Below are 19,583 nucleotides of genomic sequence, written 5' to 3'. Positions count from 1 at the left end.
AACAGACCATGCAGGAGGGAGGAAAAAATCTAGTCACTCTTAGCTTATTACAAAGACAATTCCTTATATGAACGAAGGTTAGACAAAAAGGCCATGCTATACATTCAATTCAGTTATGTAAACTGGTAACTCTAGGAATAGCGTTTTACATTCATAATCATACACTCTCTCCCTCTAATTCACCTTCACTTAATTTCTCTTTGCCTGGATGGAAGCGGTTATATATATATGCATATATATATATGCATACATATATATATATATATATATATATATATATATATATATATATAAAATGGTGTCCAGTGGTGCAGTACAACAGTCGGCTTCAGCAGAGCAGATTCCTTTCGTTTTCATTAAACCTCTGACATGCAGAAAGGCAACAGCGGGAGTCCCTTAAGTTAGAGCCATCTCATAAAACTGTAATGCCCAAACATATAAATCTAATTACATTCCACAAGTGAAATTCAAAGGCGTAGCCTGGCAACACCTCGTTGGCGCCCACGGCCCCCCCCAGACAACATTTTAAAAACATTTCTAAATCACTTTCATCTCACGCCTCGTGCTGTCGGTGATTTCTGATGATGCCGCCTTTAATTAGCTCCCCAAAAAATGTGACCCCCACACCCTTCAGGAGGAGATCCTCTACTTAACCAAGAGATCCCTCTGTTTGGGCATTTAGGATATCTGGCCCCAGTAAAAAAAAAAAAAAAAGAAAGAAAAAAGGACAGACCAAAATATTTTGTCTTCAAGAAAGTATAAAATAAAAAGTTTTTAAAAATGTAAATCTTAGATCCCAAGATGTGGTTTTAAATCCTAAAACATACATAAATTGTCTTTGTTGGATTTATAATAATCTGGCTCTAGCTGCCATAAATTGTAAATATAGAGTATAAACATGAGTAGCAATTACGAAGAGCTTAAAGTCACTTCCAGGTGATATAATCTATAATAGCAAACTTACAATAGTAGACTTATTAGCATGCTAGATTGCATTTTTAGCATATTTCAGTTTTATCGACAGTGGCATTCCTGTGACACGAGAATCGCACAGATCTACATAAAACAAGTAATATACTGTGTACACAGGAAAGATTCAAAATATTCATTTGCTTAATAAAATCCCATAGTCTATCCTGGCCTGTTAGCCTGTTAGCCTAGCCAGTCGGCTCTGTGAGACTCCAGGCTGCTCTGGTTCAGTGTAGAGACCGGCGCTTCTTCCTCTTCCTGTCACAGTGTTCCTTCCTGGTGGACCAAGGGAAGCCATCCACACCTGCCCTGTAGAAGGTCACGTAGTCGTCGCTGTCCGAATCGCTGTCACTGCCCAGATGGAAGGTCTTGCCGGGAAACACCTCCCTGAGTTTTGATTGGAAGAAGGCCTTTAGGCTCCGCCCAGCCTGTGCCACTTCAGAGTCGGGCTGCGTTGGGGAGAGACAAAGGTAAGCTCCATGCTCACCTGCTCTACCACGGGGATAGCCTCAGATCTATGGGGTCCTGCTATGCTATTACAAATAGCTTAGATAACGTCGCGTAAAGATACTGGCACTAAAGTTAAAGAAAGATTTCTTGACCGCACAAGACAATAACAGGCACAAATATGTGATTATTTCATCATGAAGTTCAAAGCAATTGGCAGTGAGACCGATGTTGGCACATGAGTGACCTTTATGGAAAATGACATCAGCCCCGGAGAAGCAGTACGTGTGTGATTGGTCCCAAGCACGTTCTCTTAAGTCGTACGAAGCACAAAATCGTTCATCAAGTGCTTTCCATGTGACGACAAAGACCGTAATAATCTTCCTGTGAGTGAGGAGGATGGGCTTTGAGCTTTTCCTTGCTGAAAGCAGAAGGCTTTTTGCCCTATATGGTCTTTGCATGTGAAAGATGCTTATACACCTGCAGCCTGAAAGAGATGCGTACTTACATAATTAAACGTTGCGCAGTTCCTGAACATGAGGCAGACGTCGGCCACGTAGTCCTCTGGTGTGCAGTAGTGCAGAGTGTGCCTCTGGTTCAGCTTGCTCCGTATGGCAGACAGATCCATCGGCCTCTTTATAATCTGGTAGTAATGTCGGGCCTGAATTGGAAAAAAGCCTTTGAGTGGTTATCTTTGACCATCCACTATCCTCTTACTCAGTGTCGTCATAATTCCTGCTTGCTGCATTCGATAAATTCAGTCGGCTTCACTCTTGATTGGCCACACATTCTGCTGTAAATTGTGTCCACATTTAAATTTTTTGTTCATTACTTTGTTCAGTACCTGTGGAGTGATTGTCTCAGAGTGGGCCACTGCAGAGATGTGAGTGGGGATATTAGTAGGGATTAGTAGGAGGCGGTGTGAGTAGGTATGTGAGTGGGGGTGGTGTGGGTGTGAGGCGGTGTGAGTAGGGAGGTGAGTGGGGATGTGAGTGTGAGTGGGAATGTGAATGGGGATGTGAGTGGGAGGCGGTGTGAGTAGGTATGTGAGTGGGGATGTGGGTGTGAGGCGGTGTGAGTAGAGAGGTGAGTGGGGATGTGAGTGGGAATGTCAGTGGGGATGTGAGTGGAGATGTGAGTGGAGATGTGAGTGGAGATGTGAGTGGGGATGTGAGTTTGGATGTGAGTGGGGATGTGAGTGGGAATGTCAGTGGGGATGTGAGTGGAGATGTGAATGGGGATGTGAGTGGGGATGTGAGTGGAGATGTGAGTGGGAGGCGATGTGAGACACTCACCAGGGGACTCACAGGCTCATGGAACGGGGCGCTTAGGATGTTGCAGGAGACGAGCAGCGTCAGCTTCTCACACCTCTGCACAAGAACATCACAGCAGAGAATTCATACACTCTGGTCCCGAATCCAGCTAGAGGTGAACCAGACTCGGCCTGAGCCCCGCCCTCTTACCCTCTGATCGCAGGGGGACAGCCCGTAGGACACGCGCTTCGGTACGTGGTCCCCAGAGAGCCGTGTGTTCTCACAGTCATACTCCAGCTCTGGCTGCAGGACGTCCCGACACAGAGTGCACAGCCAGTCACCCCTGGAGGAGAACCAGAATATACTCATATCTCACCTCTAAAGAGGCAGTTAAAATGCAGTGTTAGAGTTATAATGCAGTGTCAGATTTAGGAGGCAGAGTTAGAGTTAAAATGCAGTGTTAGAGTTATAATGCAGTGTCATATTTAGGAGGCAGAGTTAGAGTTAAAATGCAGTGTTAGAGTTATAATGCAGTGTCAGATTTAGGAGGCAGAGTTAGAGTTAAAATGCAGTGTTAGAGTTATAATGCAGTGTCAGATTTAGGAGGCAGAGTTAGAGTTAAAAGGCAGTGTCAGTTAGGGACAGTGTTGGAGTTAAAATGCAGTGTTAGATTTAGGAGGCAGGTGTCAGTTCAGCGGCAGTGTTAGATTTTAAAGGCAGTGTTAGATTTAAATTGCAGTGATAGTTGGGGACAGTGTTAGTGTTAAAAAACAGTGGTACTTAGGGACAGTGTTAGAGTTAAAATGCAGCATTACAGTTAAAAGGCAAGGTTAGTTTGGGGCGGTGTTAGAGTTTAAAGGCAGTGTTAGGGGCAGTGTTAGAGTTAAAAGGCAGTGTCATGGATCAGAGTTGAGTAGCATAAGGAGCTAGTGCTCACTCAGGGAAGCTGAGCAGAGCAGGTATGTGGCAGGACAGGTGGAAGACTTTGGGGCAGCGGTCACAGCAGAGCAGGTCACCCCCGTTCAGGCACACGGCGCAGAAGTCCTCATTCTCCATCTGCACCGCCCCCTCCTCCCTGGGCCCCTCCCCCTGCAGCCATTCGGGGGGTGTGCAGGGGCGGGACATCCCCACGCGGGCCGCCAGAGGACCCGGATCCCGGTCCGACTCCGGGTCCAGATCCGGCTCCAGCCCCGGTTCGGGCTCTGATTCCGGGTAAGGCTCAGAGGCTGGCTGAGGTGTAGACTCCGGGTCCAGCTCTGAATCCGCCTCTGGCTGTGATTCCGGTTCGCGTTTTATGTCTGGCCCCGATCCCAGGAACCACTTGGATTCCGGTTGCTGCTCTGATTCCGGTTGTGAATCGGTTTCAGGCTGTGGCTCCGAATGCAGCCTGTAGTCTGACTCCAGGTGATGCTTCAGGTCCAGGTCCAGGTCCAGGTTCAGGTGTGGCTTCCATTCCAAATGGGGCTCAGATTTCAAATCAAGCTCAGCTTCCAGATCAGGCTTGAATTCCAGATCAGGCTTGAATTCCAGATCAGGCTTGAATTCTACATCAGGCTTGGATTCAGATTCTGGTGTGGGATCTGAATCGGGCACTGGTTCAGAGGAGGTCGGTGGCATTGAGGGGTTTCGGCTGGGATCCTGTGTGACTCCTGAAGGATTGTGGGCCGGGCTGGGAGGGTGCTGTCCTGTGCCCTTTGCTCCTGGGGGAGGTTGACCCACCTTTGCAGTTTGACCTTCGCTGAGATCTCCCTTCACACACAGCCCAGATTACAAGGAAAAATACTCATAAATATGCAGCAGGACATACGCACACAGCAAGTCATATACATAGCAGGACAAACACAGCAGGTCAAACACACAGCAGGTCAAACACACAGCAAGTCATATACACAGCAGGTCATACACACACCAGGTCATACACACAGCAGGTTATACACACAGTTGGTCATACACACTGCAGGTTATACACACAGCAGGACACACACACACCAGGTTATACACACATCAGGACATACACACAGCAGGTCAAATACACAGCAAGATATACACACAGCAAGTCATATACACAGCAGGACACACACACACCAGGTTATACACACAGCAGGACATACACACACCAGGTTATACACACAGAATAACATACACACAGTAGGACATACACACACCAGGTTATACACATAGAAGAACATACACACACCAGGTTATACACACAGAAGAACATACACACAGCAGGACATACACACAGCAGGTTATACACACAGAAGAACATACACACACCAGGTTATACACACAGAAGAACATACACACAGCAGGACATACACACAGCAGGTCATATAAACACAGCCAGACATTTTTGTCACAGATAAATAAAGGCTGATCATAATATTAATAGTAATAATACATTTTCTTTATAATGACCGTTCAAGTACTACTTGAAAGCTAATTGACAGCAGGGAGTCAAGTATAAGGCAAAGCAGCACAGTAGCAGCAGTTCATGCAAAACACATGCAAACTACTCACAGACTACAAACTGTTACATTCAGGACAGATTTACAAGAAAGTAGGCAAAGCATACACAAGCAGGCAAGGGAAGCAAGAGGATTTATAAATCTAACACCTCACCTCTGCTGGGCAATGTGTTACAGCGGCCTGAATCTTTTAACCCAAACAGATTAGCAGCAGTGAAAGACAGAGCAAGAGAGAAGTACAGCAGACACAGAGCAGAAAGTTCACGCCCGGAACAACCCCTGGCATGATCAGTGAAGCCAGCTGAGCTGTCGGCTTTTTAATCTAAAGCTGTGTCGCTGAAATCAGACCTGCTGTATTCTGCGCAGTGACACAAACGGCAGGGAAACAGGAACGGGAATCGTGATCGTTATTTTCCTTCGGTGCGCCTGACTTGTGCAGGATCTCGCTGGCTCTGGGGAAACAGCGCCCTCTGGTGGCAGCTCAGGGTCAGGGTGAGGACCGTTGTGCCTGCTTCGCTCCGTCGAGATCTGGGACACCAGCAGCCGGCCGGACGCCGGCGGCATCCTCAGCCTCTCCAGACGCACAAACGGAACCCTGGAACCTTCCAGAAGTCTCTGAGTGTCCGCAGTGTCTCTGTTTGGTGGGAAATACAGCAATGGAACAGAAGACAGTGAAAGTCCGTCTTGTAAACATTTCCCTGCCCAAATTCTGATGATGAAAGAGTACCTTGCTGTACCTGTTACTGACCGGTGAGTTTGATACAAGCCTCTCTTTAGCTTCCGTGCCAGAGTCTTCATGAAGGCAAACAACGGGAGCAAATATTATTACATGATTTCCACCAGCATTCATTTACACTCGGGAGCGTCATAATACGTTCCATAATTAATCTATGCCCTGCACTGAACACACAATAAAAATAATTTAACAAAAATATAAATCATTTTGTGTAGTACAAATATAAGTCACTCTCAGCATTCCACAGGTGTGTTCTAGGGTATAAATAGAAGCATAATGATATCAGAACATTTGTGCAATGCTTGTAATATATCTGAAAGAGCCCCTTGCTCTAAGTGCAGGGCAGTGAGGGAGACTTATGTACTGACTCAGATGGGTTTGCCGTTACAGTCCAGCAGGTGTGTGCAGTGCAGCAGGTATTTACCTGGCTCTGTCTTGCAGGTGGGCAGGGGAGAAACCTGCGGGGTGGGGGAGCTGCTGAAGCATGTGGCGGATGGGGGAGAGACCCCGGCCACGCCCTCTCCTATCCGGCCAATCTCTGTCTTCCTCTCACTGGCCACGCCCACATGCCTATCCTGTCAGCGGGTAATTGAGGAGGACACTGTCAACATAGCCAGCTCCAACACCTCTGCCTTCTCAACACCAACACCCCATCCTCTTAACACTGAAACCCCACCCTCTCAACATGGTGGTGTGGGTGCTATGGTTTGGGCATGTGTGGCTGCCACAGCTACTGGTTCACTTGTCTTCATTGATGATGGAACTGCTGATACCAATAGTGGAATGAATTCTGAAGTGAACAGAATATTCTTATCTGCTCAAGCTTAACCAAATACCTCCAAAATCATTGTATGGCGCTTCATCCTGCAGCAAGACAATGATCCCAAACATGCAGCTAAAGCGACAAAAGGGTTTCAAACCAAAAACTGGAAAATTCTTGACTGACCAAATTATTTTCCAAACCTGAATTGAATTGAACATGCGTTTCATATGCTGAAGAGGCAACTACCCCCTAAAAAAAGCAAGAGCTGAAGATGGCTGCAGTACAGGCCTGGCAGAGCATCACCAGAGAAGATCCTCAGCACATGGCCATGTCTCTGGGGCACAGACTTCAAACTCATCATTTCATGTGAAGGATATGCGACAAAGTACTAGATATCACTACTATCATTTACATAATATTAATATGTCTCAAATATCATGGTCCCCTGAAATAGAGTGGCTATGTTTTAAAAAAAGTTGTTGTCCTAAACATTATGGAGCTCAGTGTATATATTTGTGTGCGTGTCATCGGTCCTTTATAAAGCATGCCAACACAATGCATTGAATCACAGGACTCCATGACCCTTTATAAAGCAAGGCAATGTGCTCAAGCATCATTTTCCCATTCTCGTTTCCCTGGCAGCAGCCTCCTCTCTGTCACCATGGCGATGTGGTTACCAGGTCTGCCATGCCGCTCCGCTCTCTGGTGGCGATTGCTAGGCTGCAGGCGGTCCCCACAGTTGGGGTCTCGGGGGGATTTCGGGGTGGCTTGGGCGGATCCACGGGGGCAGCCTGTTCCCCAGACCTCCTCTTCCTCCTCCTCCTCCTCCACAGCGTGCTGGGAAGCTGGTGAGCTGGTGAGGACGACATCTCTGAAGAGCCAGAACCCTGATGGGAAGCACAGACCCAGCACTGCTCAGAATCCCTAATTCAGCTACACACCCTGTTAACGCCCCCCCCCCCCCCCAACCCCCAACCCCTGGCCCTACCCCCATTCCTGCCCAGTCCAACCCCCCCAGCGCTGCCCCAGCCCAACCACTCCCACCCAGCCCTGACCCAGTCCAACCCCCCCAGCCCTGCCCCAGACCCAGCTAAATGGGCTGGGCCCAAACTATAGCAGAAGCTCAGAGAAGGTTCTGGGGCAAGGGGGTTGAAGAGAGAGAAAAACCTTGAGCATCACCCACCAACGGTTAGGACCGAAGCATACATTCTATGTGTATCAAACCACAGTCTTGCTTTTTACAGTAAGGATGCATTCAATCCAGAACAAGCTCCATGATTAAAGTAGTACTTACCCCAGACAGGACTGTGGGGACACTTTTCCATTAGCAGTATTATTGCAGAAGCACCACAGACCAGATGTGTCTTAGCTTGCTTTGCCTCGTCGCAAATATTATACGCGTAGCAGAAGTTTCCAGAAACACCAGAAACTCTATTCAATCGCGGTGGCGAATGAGCATAAAATTAATCTGCGTACCATCCGTGTATCAGTGAGATTTTCGGGGCAGAGGACATCAACAGCATACGCACAATTACAGAGCGATTAATACCAAATTACCTGTAATGCGTCCCCGAGGAGCTCCCCGCGGTGTTCCACGCGGTGTTCGGAGATGGAAACGCGGATAAAAGCGAAGGTGGGAAAGGTTTCATGTGGAATCCGGTGCGTGTGACGGGAGCAGAATGCTGGCAGGTAGCCTGGGAGGCGGATGGGCGGGGGAAACAGAGCACAGCAGCCTGCCGGCTCGCTCTATTCCCTGGACATCTCATTAATACCAGCTTCAGTAAACATGAGGTTACACCCCGCCGCTCCCTGCGTATTTAACAGTTACCAAGTGCGACGCGAATAAATAAATATATAAACAAACAGCGGTGCTGTAAAGGGGTGTGGCCAGAAATGTGCCTGCAGATCGGAATCGTGCAGGTGTGGCTCTGACTGTAAGACCTTCAACCTGCTTAACAAGGGGTGAACAGCTGCAAATATTCTTCCATATTAGAAAATATTCATATGGCATTTACAGTGTTTTATAGTATTTCTTTTTGCAGTGAAATATTAATTGACCTCATCTCACATTTATTACTGCAGTAAGCAGAGATGGCTTATTAATTTCTTTAGATCATCATTTTATGTATTATCACTGTACATATTGCTGTCATATGTGAGAGCTGAATTTTGTCTTGTACTTTTAGGTTACAGTTGTCTTTACTGACCTTGTTGGCACAACTTTCCCAGTAATCGAAAAAAATTGACTGACTCGACGTTCCATTTACTTGTAGTTGTGACAGCATGATGGAAATGATATCCATTGCAGCTCACCGTTACAACGAACCTCAATGGTACCAATGTTTGTGGTGCTCAAAGTGCCAAAATCTACATTTAAAAAAACTCAACAGCAACATCTCTTACTAAATATGAAGACAGGATGACTCATGAACAATCATAGACTTTGGTGTGCAGTTTCATCAAAATCTACTTTCTACCAAAGTATGTCAGCTGTGTATAATCCACATAAAATCTCCTCCAAAGCACACCAGCATTCTGGGGTGCACTGTCAACCTTGTTAACATGAGGATAGCCTGTCTGTTTATGTGTTTGTGAGTGTGTGTGTGTCTGTCGCAGATCGGGTCTAGCTTAGCCAAGGAGTTACCCTGAGCCGATTCAGCATACAGAACAGGCAGCATTATGTGGTGTTCCGTTGGATCATTTCCTCCTGGGAAACTAGTCTGGGCAGTTACCTTGTGAACACCTGCGTTGAAAAGAAAGTCATTGTTCCGGTATTTACAAGGTAACTACCCAAACTAGTTTCCCAGAAGAAAATTTCTTAACCCGACTGTATCCTTCTGAAGACATTCCCCCATATAGCAGTCTGTGTACTTTGTGAACATGGAGGTCAGAATCAAAAGGAAGACTTTCTTGTTTTAATTGACTTTAATTATTTGCAGTTCTGCAAGCTGCAGTATTGCTTATTCTTTAGAAAAAAAGAAAAGAAATACCTCTGGACTTATAAAAAGAGTGGAAAAGAGTATTAAACATATGCCTACTTGTGCTTTACACTCTAAACATTTCTCTCTCTGCCATGTTACATCTTCACTATGTGAAGTAAAAAAGGAAGACACAGCCTATTCAGTGCATTTTCGTTTGGGATCACTGTACTGTACAATGTGCATTTCTATTTTAAATGCAATACTTCACAAAAATAAGGCCCTATACTTCAAAACAGAGTAACTGCACATTAATATGAAACCAGGTGGTTCTATCTCTCAGAAAAATCTTTGCCAGCTCACAAAGCAAAGCAACATGGACACCAGGACCTTGGTCCTCTAAAACAGGACCAATGCAATGAAATGCAATATTAAATAGAACAACGTGACAGTTGTTAGGATTTGTCCTCCCTGCATTGGTCACGAGGCACCTACACCAATGCGACGTCGGTCATCTTGTACATCTTGTTGAGGAAGACCTCCACCTTCTGCCCTCCTAGGTGACAGAAGTCAAGGATGCACACGACATGCATGCCCTCCAGCTCGGCTGCTGTGCGTATGACATCACCTGCAGAAGCAAAATCAGGCACTAATTATACACCCACCTATTCAGCTGCCCAGATGTACTTTATAATGTACACGGTCCTATGTATGTCACGGGCAATGCCACACAGTACAATAGTAGTAGTTAATCCTGGACAACTGCATGTGCATCACACATTCACAAGTTGGACCCCTTGAACCACGGGTCCATACTGCTGCCTTATGATCCCAGTGTTCTCACATGAGGAAGTGTGATTGGCTGCCTGGTCTTACAGCCGTGAGTGAGCAAGCATGCCTTTGCACTGGACTGTGTGCCTTTCTGTAAATAAACTTTCCAAGTGTTAGCATTCTAAAAAAGATTTAGGCCTATAAATTCACGAAAGGCAATACTACACTTGCCTCTGTGAACTGGCCGTGTACTACGATTAGCAGTTGGCTTGGAAGTGACAGGGGGCATCTGCCCTGTTTAAAATATGCCCTCTGCTATGCTTGATTCTAAGGGGGACACGGTTAACCCCCCATGCCCCCCTGCACTGTGTATTACCTGAGTCGGGGAGGGCGGGCTGGCCCCCGTCCGCAGGGTGACCGATGGGGCTGACTGATCCTGCGGAGAGGCAGGAGACCAGCGTGTTGTCGTGGGGATCTCGCGGCAGTCCGACGCTCCGGGGGTCTTCAGGAGACAGCACTGGCACGAACAGCGCGTCGATGGCCGCCTGCTGGTTTATGCCTGACGGAGGCAGTTAAATTGAAATCAGCGTCGCCGCGGAACTGAGCGACTCACTGCCAGCAGTGTCGGGACTCTGCGCTGCTACTTCAGCCTTTTAAAAACAGATTTCTGTGCAGAAATGTCCCTTTCCCCCCACCGTCCTTCAGCAAGAGCCAGGAAATAGATTCTACCAACATGGGGCCTCCAGTGGCGTAGCCCATAGAGCACTTTCCACATGCTCATTGCGAGCCGCGACGTTGGCGGTTCTCCCTCTCTCTCCTCCTAGTTATTCCTGTCTTGCTACACTATCCCGTCTAATACAGCTGGAGAAAGCCCAAAAAATATTTAAAAAAATAAAAAATAGATTCTACCAACACAACACAGCCTAACATTAGCCAAAAAGCAGCAGTGTACTCAAGTGTGAACTGCATAATGCACGACTGGGTCCCTGGCTAAGGGTAAAGTAAATAGTGAAGAAGAAAGCAGTGTGTACATGTATCTCACAGTGGCACTGAGCAGTACCATGGCTGATCTTACCCAGGATCGTGATTCTGAAATGGCCTTTGTAGGCCACTGGAGGGTATCTGTTTAAATCTTGGTTGGGGTGGAAGTCATCCACGGTCCACTTGGCGGGGTGAAGGCCGGTTTTGTGCAGAAGGTACTCTCGGTCCTCATAGCTGAATCTGCGTGGAATGCTCTCAGGCTCCAGGCCACCAAAACGTAAATGTTCCTGCAAGTCCGCTCTCAGCAATGTCCATGCGCTGCTTTCCCACAATGCACTGGGACGGTCATCCACCAGCTGTGCCTGGGTGTCTGTACTGAGTAGGGCACCTGGTAGGTAGAGAAAAATAATTGGCTTAGGCAAAAGATGTGTGGTTACTGATGGACACAACTGACAAATACCCTCAAAACTCAAATTGCTATGGTTATGGTAACACAGAATAACAAGTAAATATAGTCATATAATTACTAAGATACGACTGAGGGAAAGATAGTGAACTGCTGACCTGCAAGGATTATTAAAATATTATCTGCGAATCAATTGTGATAGGAATAATCGGTTTAAGGGTACGATTTCTGCCTTCTGAATTGAGATGGCGTTGTCCACAGTGAAAAGATTTCTTGCAGTGCTCTGCATAGATATGCACGTCAGTTCTGTTTTCAGAACGAGTGTTTCAGCACGGATGAATGCGCCAAAGAGGTGCAATGAAGTGGGAAACAAAAATAGGCAGCGCTGGAATTGGGCTAATGTGACTGTATACCTGTGGCATTCTGGCGTTCGTGGCCAGAGGCTTGGTCTTCCTCCCCCCGTGCGTCCTCCTCCTCCTCCTCCTCCTCCTCCGGTTCTGAATCTTGCCTCTCCTCCTCAAGGAGCTCCTCCTCTGTGCGGTTTTGTCCGGATTTGCTGAAAACAGGATTGCGATCACTGTCACCGGTTCTTCCTTAGAGCAGATAAGCTTACTTTTAAATGATCACTGTGATGAGCCTACACAAAATTCTAAATGTTTGTGTGTGTGTGTGTGTGTGTATAAAAAAACCATTAGATATACGATACTTTTCTAGATGTGGTATCAGCAAGCTCCTGATTTAAAGGAGAAACACAACGCACCCCTCCACACCTGCTGAGATAGGGATCTGAATGGGTGTTCTACTGTTAACAATGTGTTTCATTTTCACATGGCTGCAATAATGACATTTCCTTACTTTGTTACATTTTGCACAGTGGAGGGGTGGATTAAAGAGTGATGCATAATGGACAATGGCACAGAACACAGGATCCAGGCCCCAGGGGGAAAAAGTGAGTAAAAATGTTTATTCATTCCTTTTTGCTGAACTTTTGTTTTTTTTCAGTAAATGCTTGCAGCACCATGTATGAAACGTTGTCACTATTATAGACTGTCCTACAGGGTTCCTCTCTCGGAAAGCAATACACAACACAGAACCGATCGGAGGTCATTACCTCTCCCGCAGCACCACGGATCGCGTTGCGTATCGCCGCCTGAGCTCTCTGGACAAGGGACAAACACAGAGGGGGTAACTCATTAACACAGAGGCGATAACATAACCCCCCATCGCTCACGAGCGTCTCTGACCACGGGAAGACCCGAGGCTGACCATCGTACCTGTTCGCCCGCTGATTTCTTTTGCGTTTCCGCGGCGAGGGGACCGCGTCGGCAGGCTGCGTGCCGCTGCCCGCTGGGGTCTCGGTCGCCGTACCAATCCCATGATCCTCTGGGGGCAGAGACCTGCTGACGTCGGAGCTCTCTGGGGCGACCTGCATCACACAACAGTAGGGTCATCTCCCAAATTCTCCTAAAGAACCGCCCCCATTATGCCAATTTTTATAAACCGGCAGGACTCCAGATCTATGCAGACTATAAAACGGAATGTATTGCTCACATCCCTTGAACTAAAAAAGCTTTGCAAATAATAGAGGGCCTATGGTATATATATATATATATATATATATATATGCACACGGTATGAGTAAGGATATCTGTCACCTATTGAACATCGTCTTCAATCATCTCTTAAAAGATATTCCGCAACATTATTTTTAAATTCAGCACGTTTCCTCAAAAGCTCATTACAGAAACAGGGCAGTAAAGTGATGATATTGTAACTACTTCAAAAGTAACATTTTATGTGTGTACGTACAGGCAGGTATGCATGTATACACGAGGGCTGAAAGCTAAAAAAAATTTCAATTATCCTTTTCCAAAAGGAGTTGGTCCTGATTTAAGATAGCGTGAGCGCTTGAGATTGCATTCTGGAGCATACTGACCTGTTCAGCGGGCTGTAAAGAAGCCTGTTCTTCCTCAGGCCATGGCACATACTGCACAGCTGTGATCTGGCCCTGAATAGCCACCCGCTTGTGCTCTCGGTACTGCAAGCTCTCTAGCTCCTCCTGCAGCTTGCCTGCAGGAACTACAGGAACCTCAGCTAAAAAAAAAACAAGACCAGATTAAAACATAGTATATGGCTGGACCTAACACACGTGATCCGGCCGACCAATGGTGTGACTTCATAACTTGGCTGACCAATGGTGTAACTTCCTCACTCACTCAGACAGTCACAGACATTCGCGTTTGTAGGGCTGGCCCCGCTGTTGCGGTCCACCCAAAAAAAACCTTAAAGAATGAGTAAAAATTCTGCTGTCACCAATCAACTCTGCAAATTGTAATGTCTCCGGTTTATGATGTTGAAGAACAAGTCACGTGCACTATTCTGAGGTATGTCATTTCTCATATCAACTAGTTTCCCGTTGTGTATTGTACATTCAAGAGCGGCAGACAAAAGGGAAAGATGAAGCTGTGCGTTGAAAATATATATTTTTTTCAAAAGATTAATTTCTGGACAGTTCTCACCGGAGCCATCGGTGATGTCCTGGGTGAAGACCGGGGGCGCCGGGGGGAAGCAGTAATGTCCGCCGACGACCGTCCTCTTCAGCACCTCGCTTTCCTTCAGGGTCTTGGTCCACTGGATGAAGGCCTTCACCGCGGGACTGCGGACGTACGGCTGGCCCTTGTGGTACCCTGGCAACAAGCACGCGGCGCTCAAATGCTGCTCAGACGTTCCAGCGGGAGTCAGGCAATGGCCCACAACACGCATTACTCATAAAGCAAGGGAGGCACTGACTGAGACAACCCACCAGTGGTGAATATCTGGGTCTCGGTGGAACTGGTGAGGTAGACCACGGTGGAGCCCGTGGGTCGACACACCCTCATCTGAGTGCACACCAGGTACGTCACTGTGGGGGGAGCGGGCGGGGGGGCGGGGGGGCAGGAGGTTTAGTTTCCCCACTGCTTTTTTTATTGACCGCTCATAAATCAGAATGCTAACACTTGGAAAATGAATAATGCACAGCAGTATAAATTAACAGCAGACAACGAAGAGAGCAACATGTCACCTAATTCCAGAATATCACAGGCATTTAGCAGATGCAATTATCCAGAGCGACTATTTACATAGCCTTTACATTGCATCCATTTATACAGCTGGATATATACTGGAGCAATGCAGGTTAAGTACCTTGCTCAAGAGTACAACGGCAGTGTCCTACCCAGGAATCGAGAATTTAGGTTACAAGACCAGTTCCTTACCCAATATACTACACTGCTGCCAAGAATATTTTCACAAGGGATAGCGATTCAGCTTTATTAGTGTTATAATTTTGTTATACATTTAAAAATATCGGTGTGGCTGTGTACAGAATGAGAATACCATAATAAAAGAGAGGAGGAGCTTACTTGGATAAATCCCACTAAATATCTCAGGCTGCGATGAAGCAAATATCTCCAGAACAAATGGGCAGTCTGAGGTTCCGTCTATGGCATGAACCCAGCGATACGTCCAGTATTTCTCAGGGACTGAAAAACAAAGAAATAAAAAGCATCTTTTCAAATCTTTGGCCGTGTGTTAAGGAACATTCTAAAAGGTGAAAAGAGCTTATGCTGTTCACATTATCTTCGTACATAGCCCTGTTGCCTGAAAAAAATATGGATTTCTTTATTAGGATTTTATGTCACTAAAGATACATTAAAACCTTGAGTTCACCTAAATTCTAACTTTGATTTTTTTAAAAATATTTCCTGATTTATCTTACACATTCCCTTCAGACAATAGTGAAGTCATAATATCAAGTATAATTTTATGAATTTTTCTGTTCAAAATTTAATTGTTAAGCCCCTATTGGGCAGGTTTTCACTAAGTACATTTCCTTTTTCTACAATGGCTAATTCTTGCACTTCCCTACACACTAATTAAAAATTTTCAATTATTTCAATTATTATCTTTTTGCCTTAACAACCTGTTTTCATATTAAACATTTTAGAATGTCCCTCTGTTTAGCTGCCACAAGTCCAAAATGATTATTGTGGTAACACATTCTCCAAATAGTCCTTCATAAGAGTTATGCAACTCCTTCATACGTGCTTATGTCGATAACTGCAGCTATGTTATGTCATGGCTAATGCAGCAGGCACTGATAAGATCAATTTAAGCTATTCTAGGCCGATAGCAATAGCACCTCAATATTACCGTGCATCCCGAGTGCAGATTATTATTAATGGGGCGACATAGCTCAGGAGGTAAGACCGATTGTCTGGCAGTCGGAGGGTTGCCGGTTCAAACCCCACCCTGGGCGTGTCGAAGTGTCCTTGAGCAAGACACCTAACCCCTAACTGCTCTGGCGAATGAGAGGCATCAATTGTAAAGCGCTTTGGATAAAAAGCGCTATATAAATGCAGTCCATTTACATTTACATTTACATTATGAGCAAAATGACTTGCCTGCGTTGCCCTTGTTCCTGATCCGCTCACAGCGTCCTACAAACGAGACTAGGCCGATGACATCACAGGTACTGTTGCTGGGACAGTTATCCAGTTCAGATCTAGGAGCAAAATGCAAAATTACAGTATATTTGCACTGACATAAATGTGTAAAATTTCAGGTTTCTGACGCGCATGGAAATTCATACGGAATTGGGAAATCCCTGTGGGAGCCTGCACCTGGAAATGAAGTGGTACGGGACCTCAGGTAAACCCCACTGCGGCTTTACACTCTTGGGTGGAATCACATCAATGACAGCTTCTGGGTTCCGTGGATTCAAGCCAATTTCTGTACGACAATGCAAAAAAACAGTCAATCAGCAGCAGTCTGTCCTAAATTATGTTCAGGTCACGTTGAGGGGTTAATTATCCTGGTTTGATCTCAAAAGGTAACATCTCCTTTCATAATAAATATTAATAGTGAATGCAGACTAGTGATACAATAAGGGTGAGTTCCCCAGGTGCTTCTTCAGTATCTTGGATTTGCCAGACAGCAATTTACTGCGTGTGGGAAATGAGCTTATGTTATGCAATGACTTTAAATTAGGGATCTCTCTTTGGGAAGAGGTTAAAACCATGGAAATGAGACATAGTCATCCGATGTGCAGTCTATAATATGCTATAATGACAGTCAGATATTCGCTGGGTCTCCAATCGATATTTGTCTTTAACCTGTGGCTGTTTCTTGAACACATGCCACTGATTTCAGTACCTAGAGAGGTGAAGTTCCTCATCTGTGGGTTTGCCAGAAAGGGCCGAGTCCTCTTCTGATAGCTTTGCTTGAGCGTGTAGTTCTGAAGGTAGAGAACTGTTCCCACATTGAGTCTCTGATACCACTCAGGACACAGGGCATTCCATAGGACCATGGACATGGAGCCACTCTGATCAGCAACCTCAAAGTAGGCCTGCAACACATAAACCAGTCATTGTATTCAATACATTTGTTGGTAAAAATTGTTATTAGCATTATGGTTATAAATATGGCAGGGAAAAAAGAGGTTCATTTTACAAAATCTGAACTGACAAAGCCAGCAAAAACTTCCAAAGCATTTCAACTCATGCAAATCTCAGAGACGCTGTAAATCATCTCGATTTAAGACATTTCCTCAGTCGTTAATATCTACCTATTTTTAATACCGTACAGACTCCAAGCAAGTATTTATCTAATGATACAATTTCTCCGCAGATATTTTCACTATATCCCTTTACTCCGTAGAGCAATTTATGCGGTTTGCATTTAACATTTGTAATATATGGGTAAACAATTAATCTAATTAATTTCAAGTGAAACTAGCCTATACACTCGAGTGCCGCCCAACCCCAAGTGAAGCACTTAAAGGTTTACACAGTTTAACCAACGCTATTTAACCCTGTTAGTGCTGACATTGCCAACCTGAAATGGGATGTCAATCTTTGTGTCCACCTTTCCGTAGAACCTCAGCCGTGATTTATTCATTATTCTAACAAGAAGAGGCCGACATTGGTGGGAGCTACCGTAGACGGAGTCTAGATCACACAGCAGAAACATCTTTGACACTGTTGAGAGACAGCAAGAAACCATTACATTTAGAACAACTTTAATACAATACTACAATAAGTATATTTCACAAATAATGCCTACTACGTACGTTATGACATCTATTTTAACTATCTGTTTGTCCTGTTTCACGCAGTAACGAATAAGAACGCCTGTCCTTACCATTCAAAACCACGTCCGTTGGAGGCATGTCCGGGATCCATAATCTACCGTGTGGATCCTCATTATTCCACAATGACAAGTAATATTTCCGACGGGTCTGGAGTGGAACGTCATTTTGTATGGCTAACACACTCTCGTCGCCTTCTTTTGACCAGATGGGTAAAGCAGCTGGGTCTTTTATGGAGCGAAGAATGCGAGAGTCTTCACAAACGTTGCCGAACTCTATTTTCTCAATGCAAACCGAACCATGACCCAATCTCCTCTCGTTGTACACAAACGAGCACTGTGTTATTTGTACATCAATGCCACTGCGAATTATATTTTTGTGTACCAGATGATTAAGATCACTTGCGAGATGACATTTAGCTTGCACGATGCCGTCAGTAACGGTCAAGTCGTAGCAATAGCTGTCCACAAATTTGTCTTTGGTTCTTTCTTGTTCCGCCAGATACCTTTGCACTGCAATTACTGCAATAAATCCAACGTTGTCGAGTTTCAGTCGACTGGTTCTGGCAGAAATTAGTTGTTGAAAGGCCGAATGTATAAGCGAGTTCTGGGGAAAACCAGCAGGAGTATGATCAGAGAGTAATGTGTCTTCAGTCATCATCTTCTGTTCTGTGGCAGCTACTGTCAGACAAGCTAACTTTCTAACGTTAGTCTAGACACATTTAGAAATAGCGAATCTGCATATTTAACAGTATTTACTAGTCGGTTAGCTACATTCCAGCTGCGGTTGTCGAAATTAAGACAAGACAATGCAAACTGTGTAACTTGTTCCCAACAAGAGCAAGTTAATTGCTACAAAAACCCCCCGCCAAACCCACTAGCTAGCGCCGCATAGTCTTCAGCTCACGAGCTAACGTTTGCTGCCAATTCGCCAGTGTAATTTACAGATCTTACTGTTGTACGTTACTCAAATCAACCATTCCCTACGTTATCACATCTAATAAGCTCCGTAAGTTATCATATAAATAAACTATGTTTTAATCAATCTGCAAATATTTTCTGTTGTTGACAAGCTATCTAGCAAACTACTGCCATTATTTCTTCCTCTAGTCGAGCGCTGATGACGGTGGCTATGTTGCCAGATGTTCCATTTATTACAACTGAAGGACCCCTCAAAACTCCCCTATTTTCAGTTCAATCCGATACAGATTTCTCACATTTCGTCCCATACCACATGTTATTTGCTCTTATATTGTTCTACCGTAGAACTTCCCCCGTACATTTTTAAAATACATTATATTTTGGGAACTGTGCACCAGTCTGGCAACCGTGGACAGCGGTAAATTTGGAATTTTACTATTTAAACATAACCGTTATAACCTGGATCAGAATTCGTTACAATGGCAGTGGGGCTTCTTATGTTTTACCAACGGATATTTTGTGATAACGTAATATTTAACGACGAATTTGACTATCATAGCTATGGCTCTGGACTGTAGGCCTAATTTAAAATTAGAGTATGGAACGGTGTAGCCTACTCGAACTCGGGACCTCTGCTCGTTCGGAGAGATCTGCGTTGGTATTTCATATTGTCTGGCTGGTTGAGAAACTTCATACTTTTATGGTAGCCTACTGTAAATACCATGACAGTTTGAAATTCAAGCAATACAGGTGCCATTATCTTACTTACATTACTGCAATTCCTCTGAGTGCAGAGTAGGTTAGTCTAGAAACAGGTGTCTCTC

The 19,583-nt window shown here is 45.2% G+C and overlaps 2 protein-coding genes and 1 long non-coding RNA gene across 3 annotated transcripts; 1 reads left to right on the top strand and 2 right to left on the bottom strand.

Moving 5' to 3' along the window:
• Window positions 1-273: 273 nt before the first annotated feature.
• On the bottom strand, window positions 274-9,373 carry LOC118214902 (transcription intermediary factor 1-alpha-like). Its single transcript, XM_035395194.1, has 10 exons — window positions 8,194-9,373; window positions 7,314-7,523; window positions 6,298-6,448; window positions 5,875-5,929; window positions 5,486-5,771; window positions 3,607-4,418; window positions 2,880-3,012; window positions 2,712-2,786; window positions 1,925-2,077; window positions 274-1,418 (listed from the first exon to the last, which is right to left on the bottom strand). The coding sequence occupies exons 2-10, from the start codon at window positions 7,503-7,505 to the stop codon at window positions 1,197-1,199; spliced, it is 2,079 nt and encodes a 692-aa protein (XP_035251085.1). The 5' UTR covers window positions 7,506-7,523; window positions 8,194-9,373; the 3' UTR covers window positions 274-1,196.
• On the top strand, window positions 1,311-12,980 carry LOC118214907. The gene is made up of 3 exons (XR_004762713.1): window positions 1,311-1,439; window positions 12,587-12,661; window positions 12,771-12,980. It is a non-coding gene; the product is annotated as an uncharacterized LOC118214907 (long non-coding RNA).
• radx (RPA1 related single stranded DNA binding protein) lies at window positions 9,528-18,959 on the bottom strand. Its single transcript, XM_035395193.1, has 15 exons — window positions 17,893-18,959; window positions 17,587-17,729; window positions 16,906-17,098; window positions 16,374-16,482; window positions 16,155-16,255; window positions 15,114-15,233; window positions 14,516-14,614; window positions 14,232-14,399; window positions 13,649-13,806; window positions 12,987-13,138; window positions 12,824-12,871; window positions 12,126-12,268; window positions 11,401-11,694; window positions 10,702-10,884; window positions 9,528-10,182 (listed from the first exon to the last, which is right to left on the bottom strand). The coding sequence occupies exons 1-15, from the start codon at window positions 18,497-18,499 to the stop codon at window positions 10,046-10,048; spliced, it is 2,655 nt and encodes an 884-aa protein (XP_035251084.1). The 5' UTR covers window positions 18,500-18,959; the 3' UTR covers window positions 9,528-10,045.
• Between the last annotated feature and the right edge of the window lie 624 nt (window positions 18,960-19,583).

The sequence above is a fragment of the Anguilla anguilla genome, chromosome 16, assembly GCF_013347855.1.
Source record: "Anguilla anguilla isolate fAngAng1 chromosome 16, fAngAng1.pri, whole genome shotgun sequence".
In the NCBI taxonomy this organism is placed as follows: Eukaryota; Metazoa; Chordata; class Actinopteri; order Anguilliformes; family Anguillidae; genus Anguilla; species Anguilla anguilla.
This window is presented reverse-complemented; position numbering and strand designations above follow the sequence as displayed.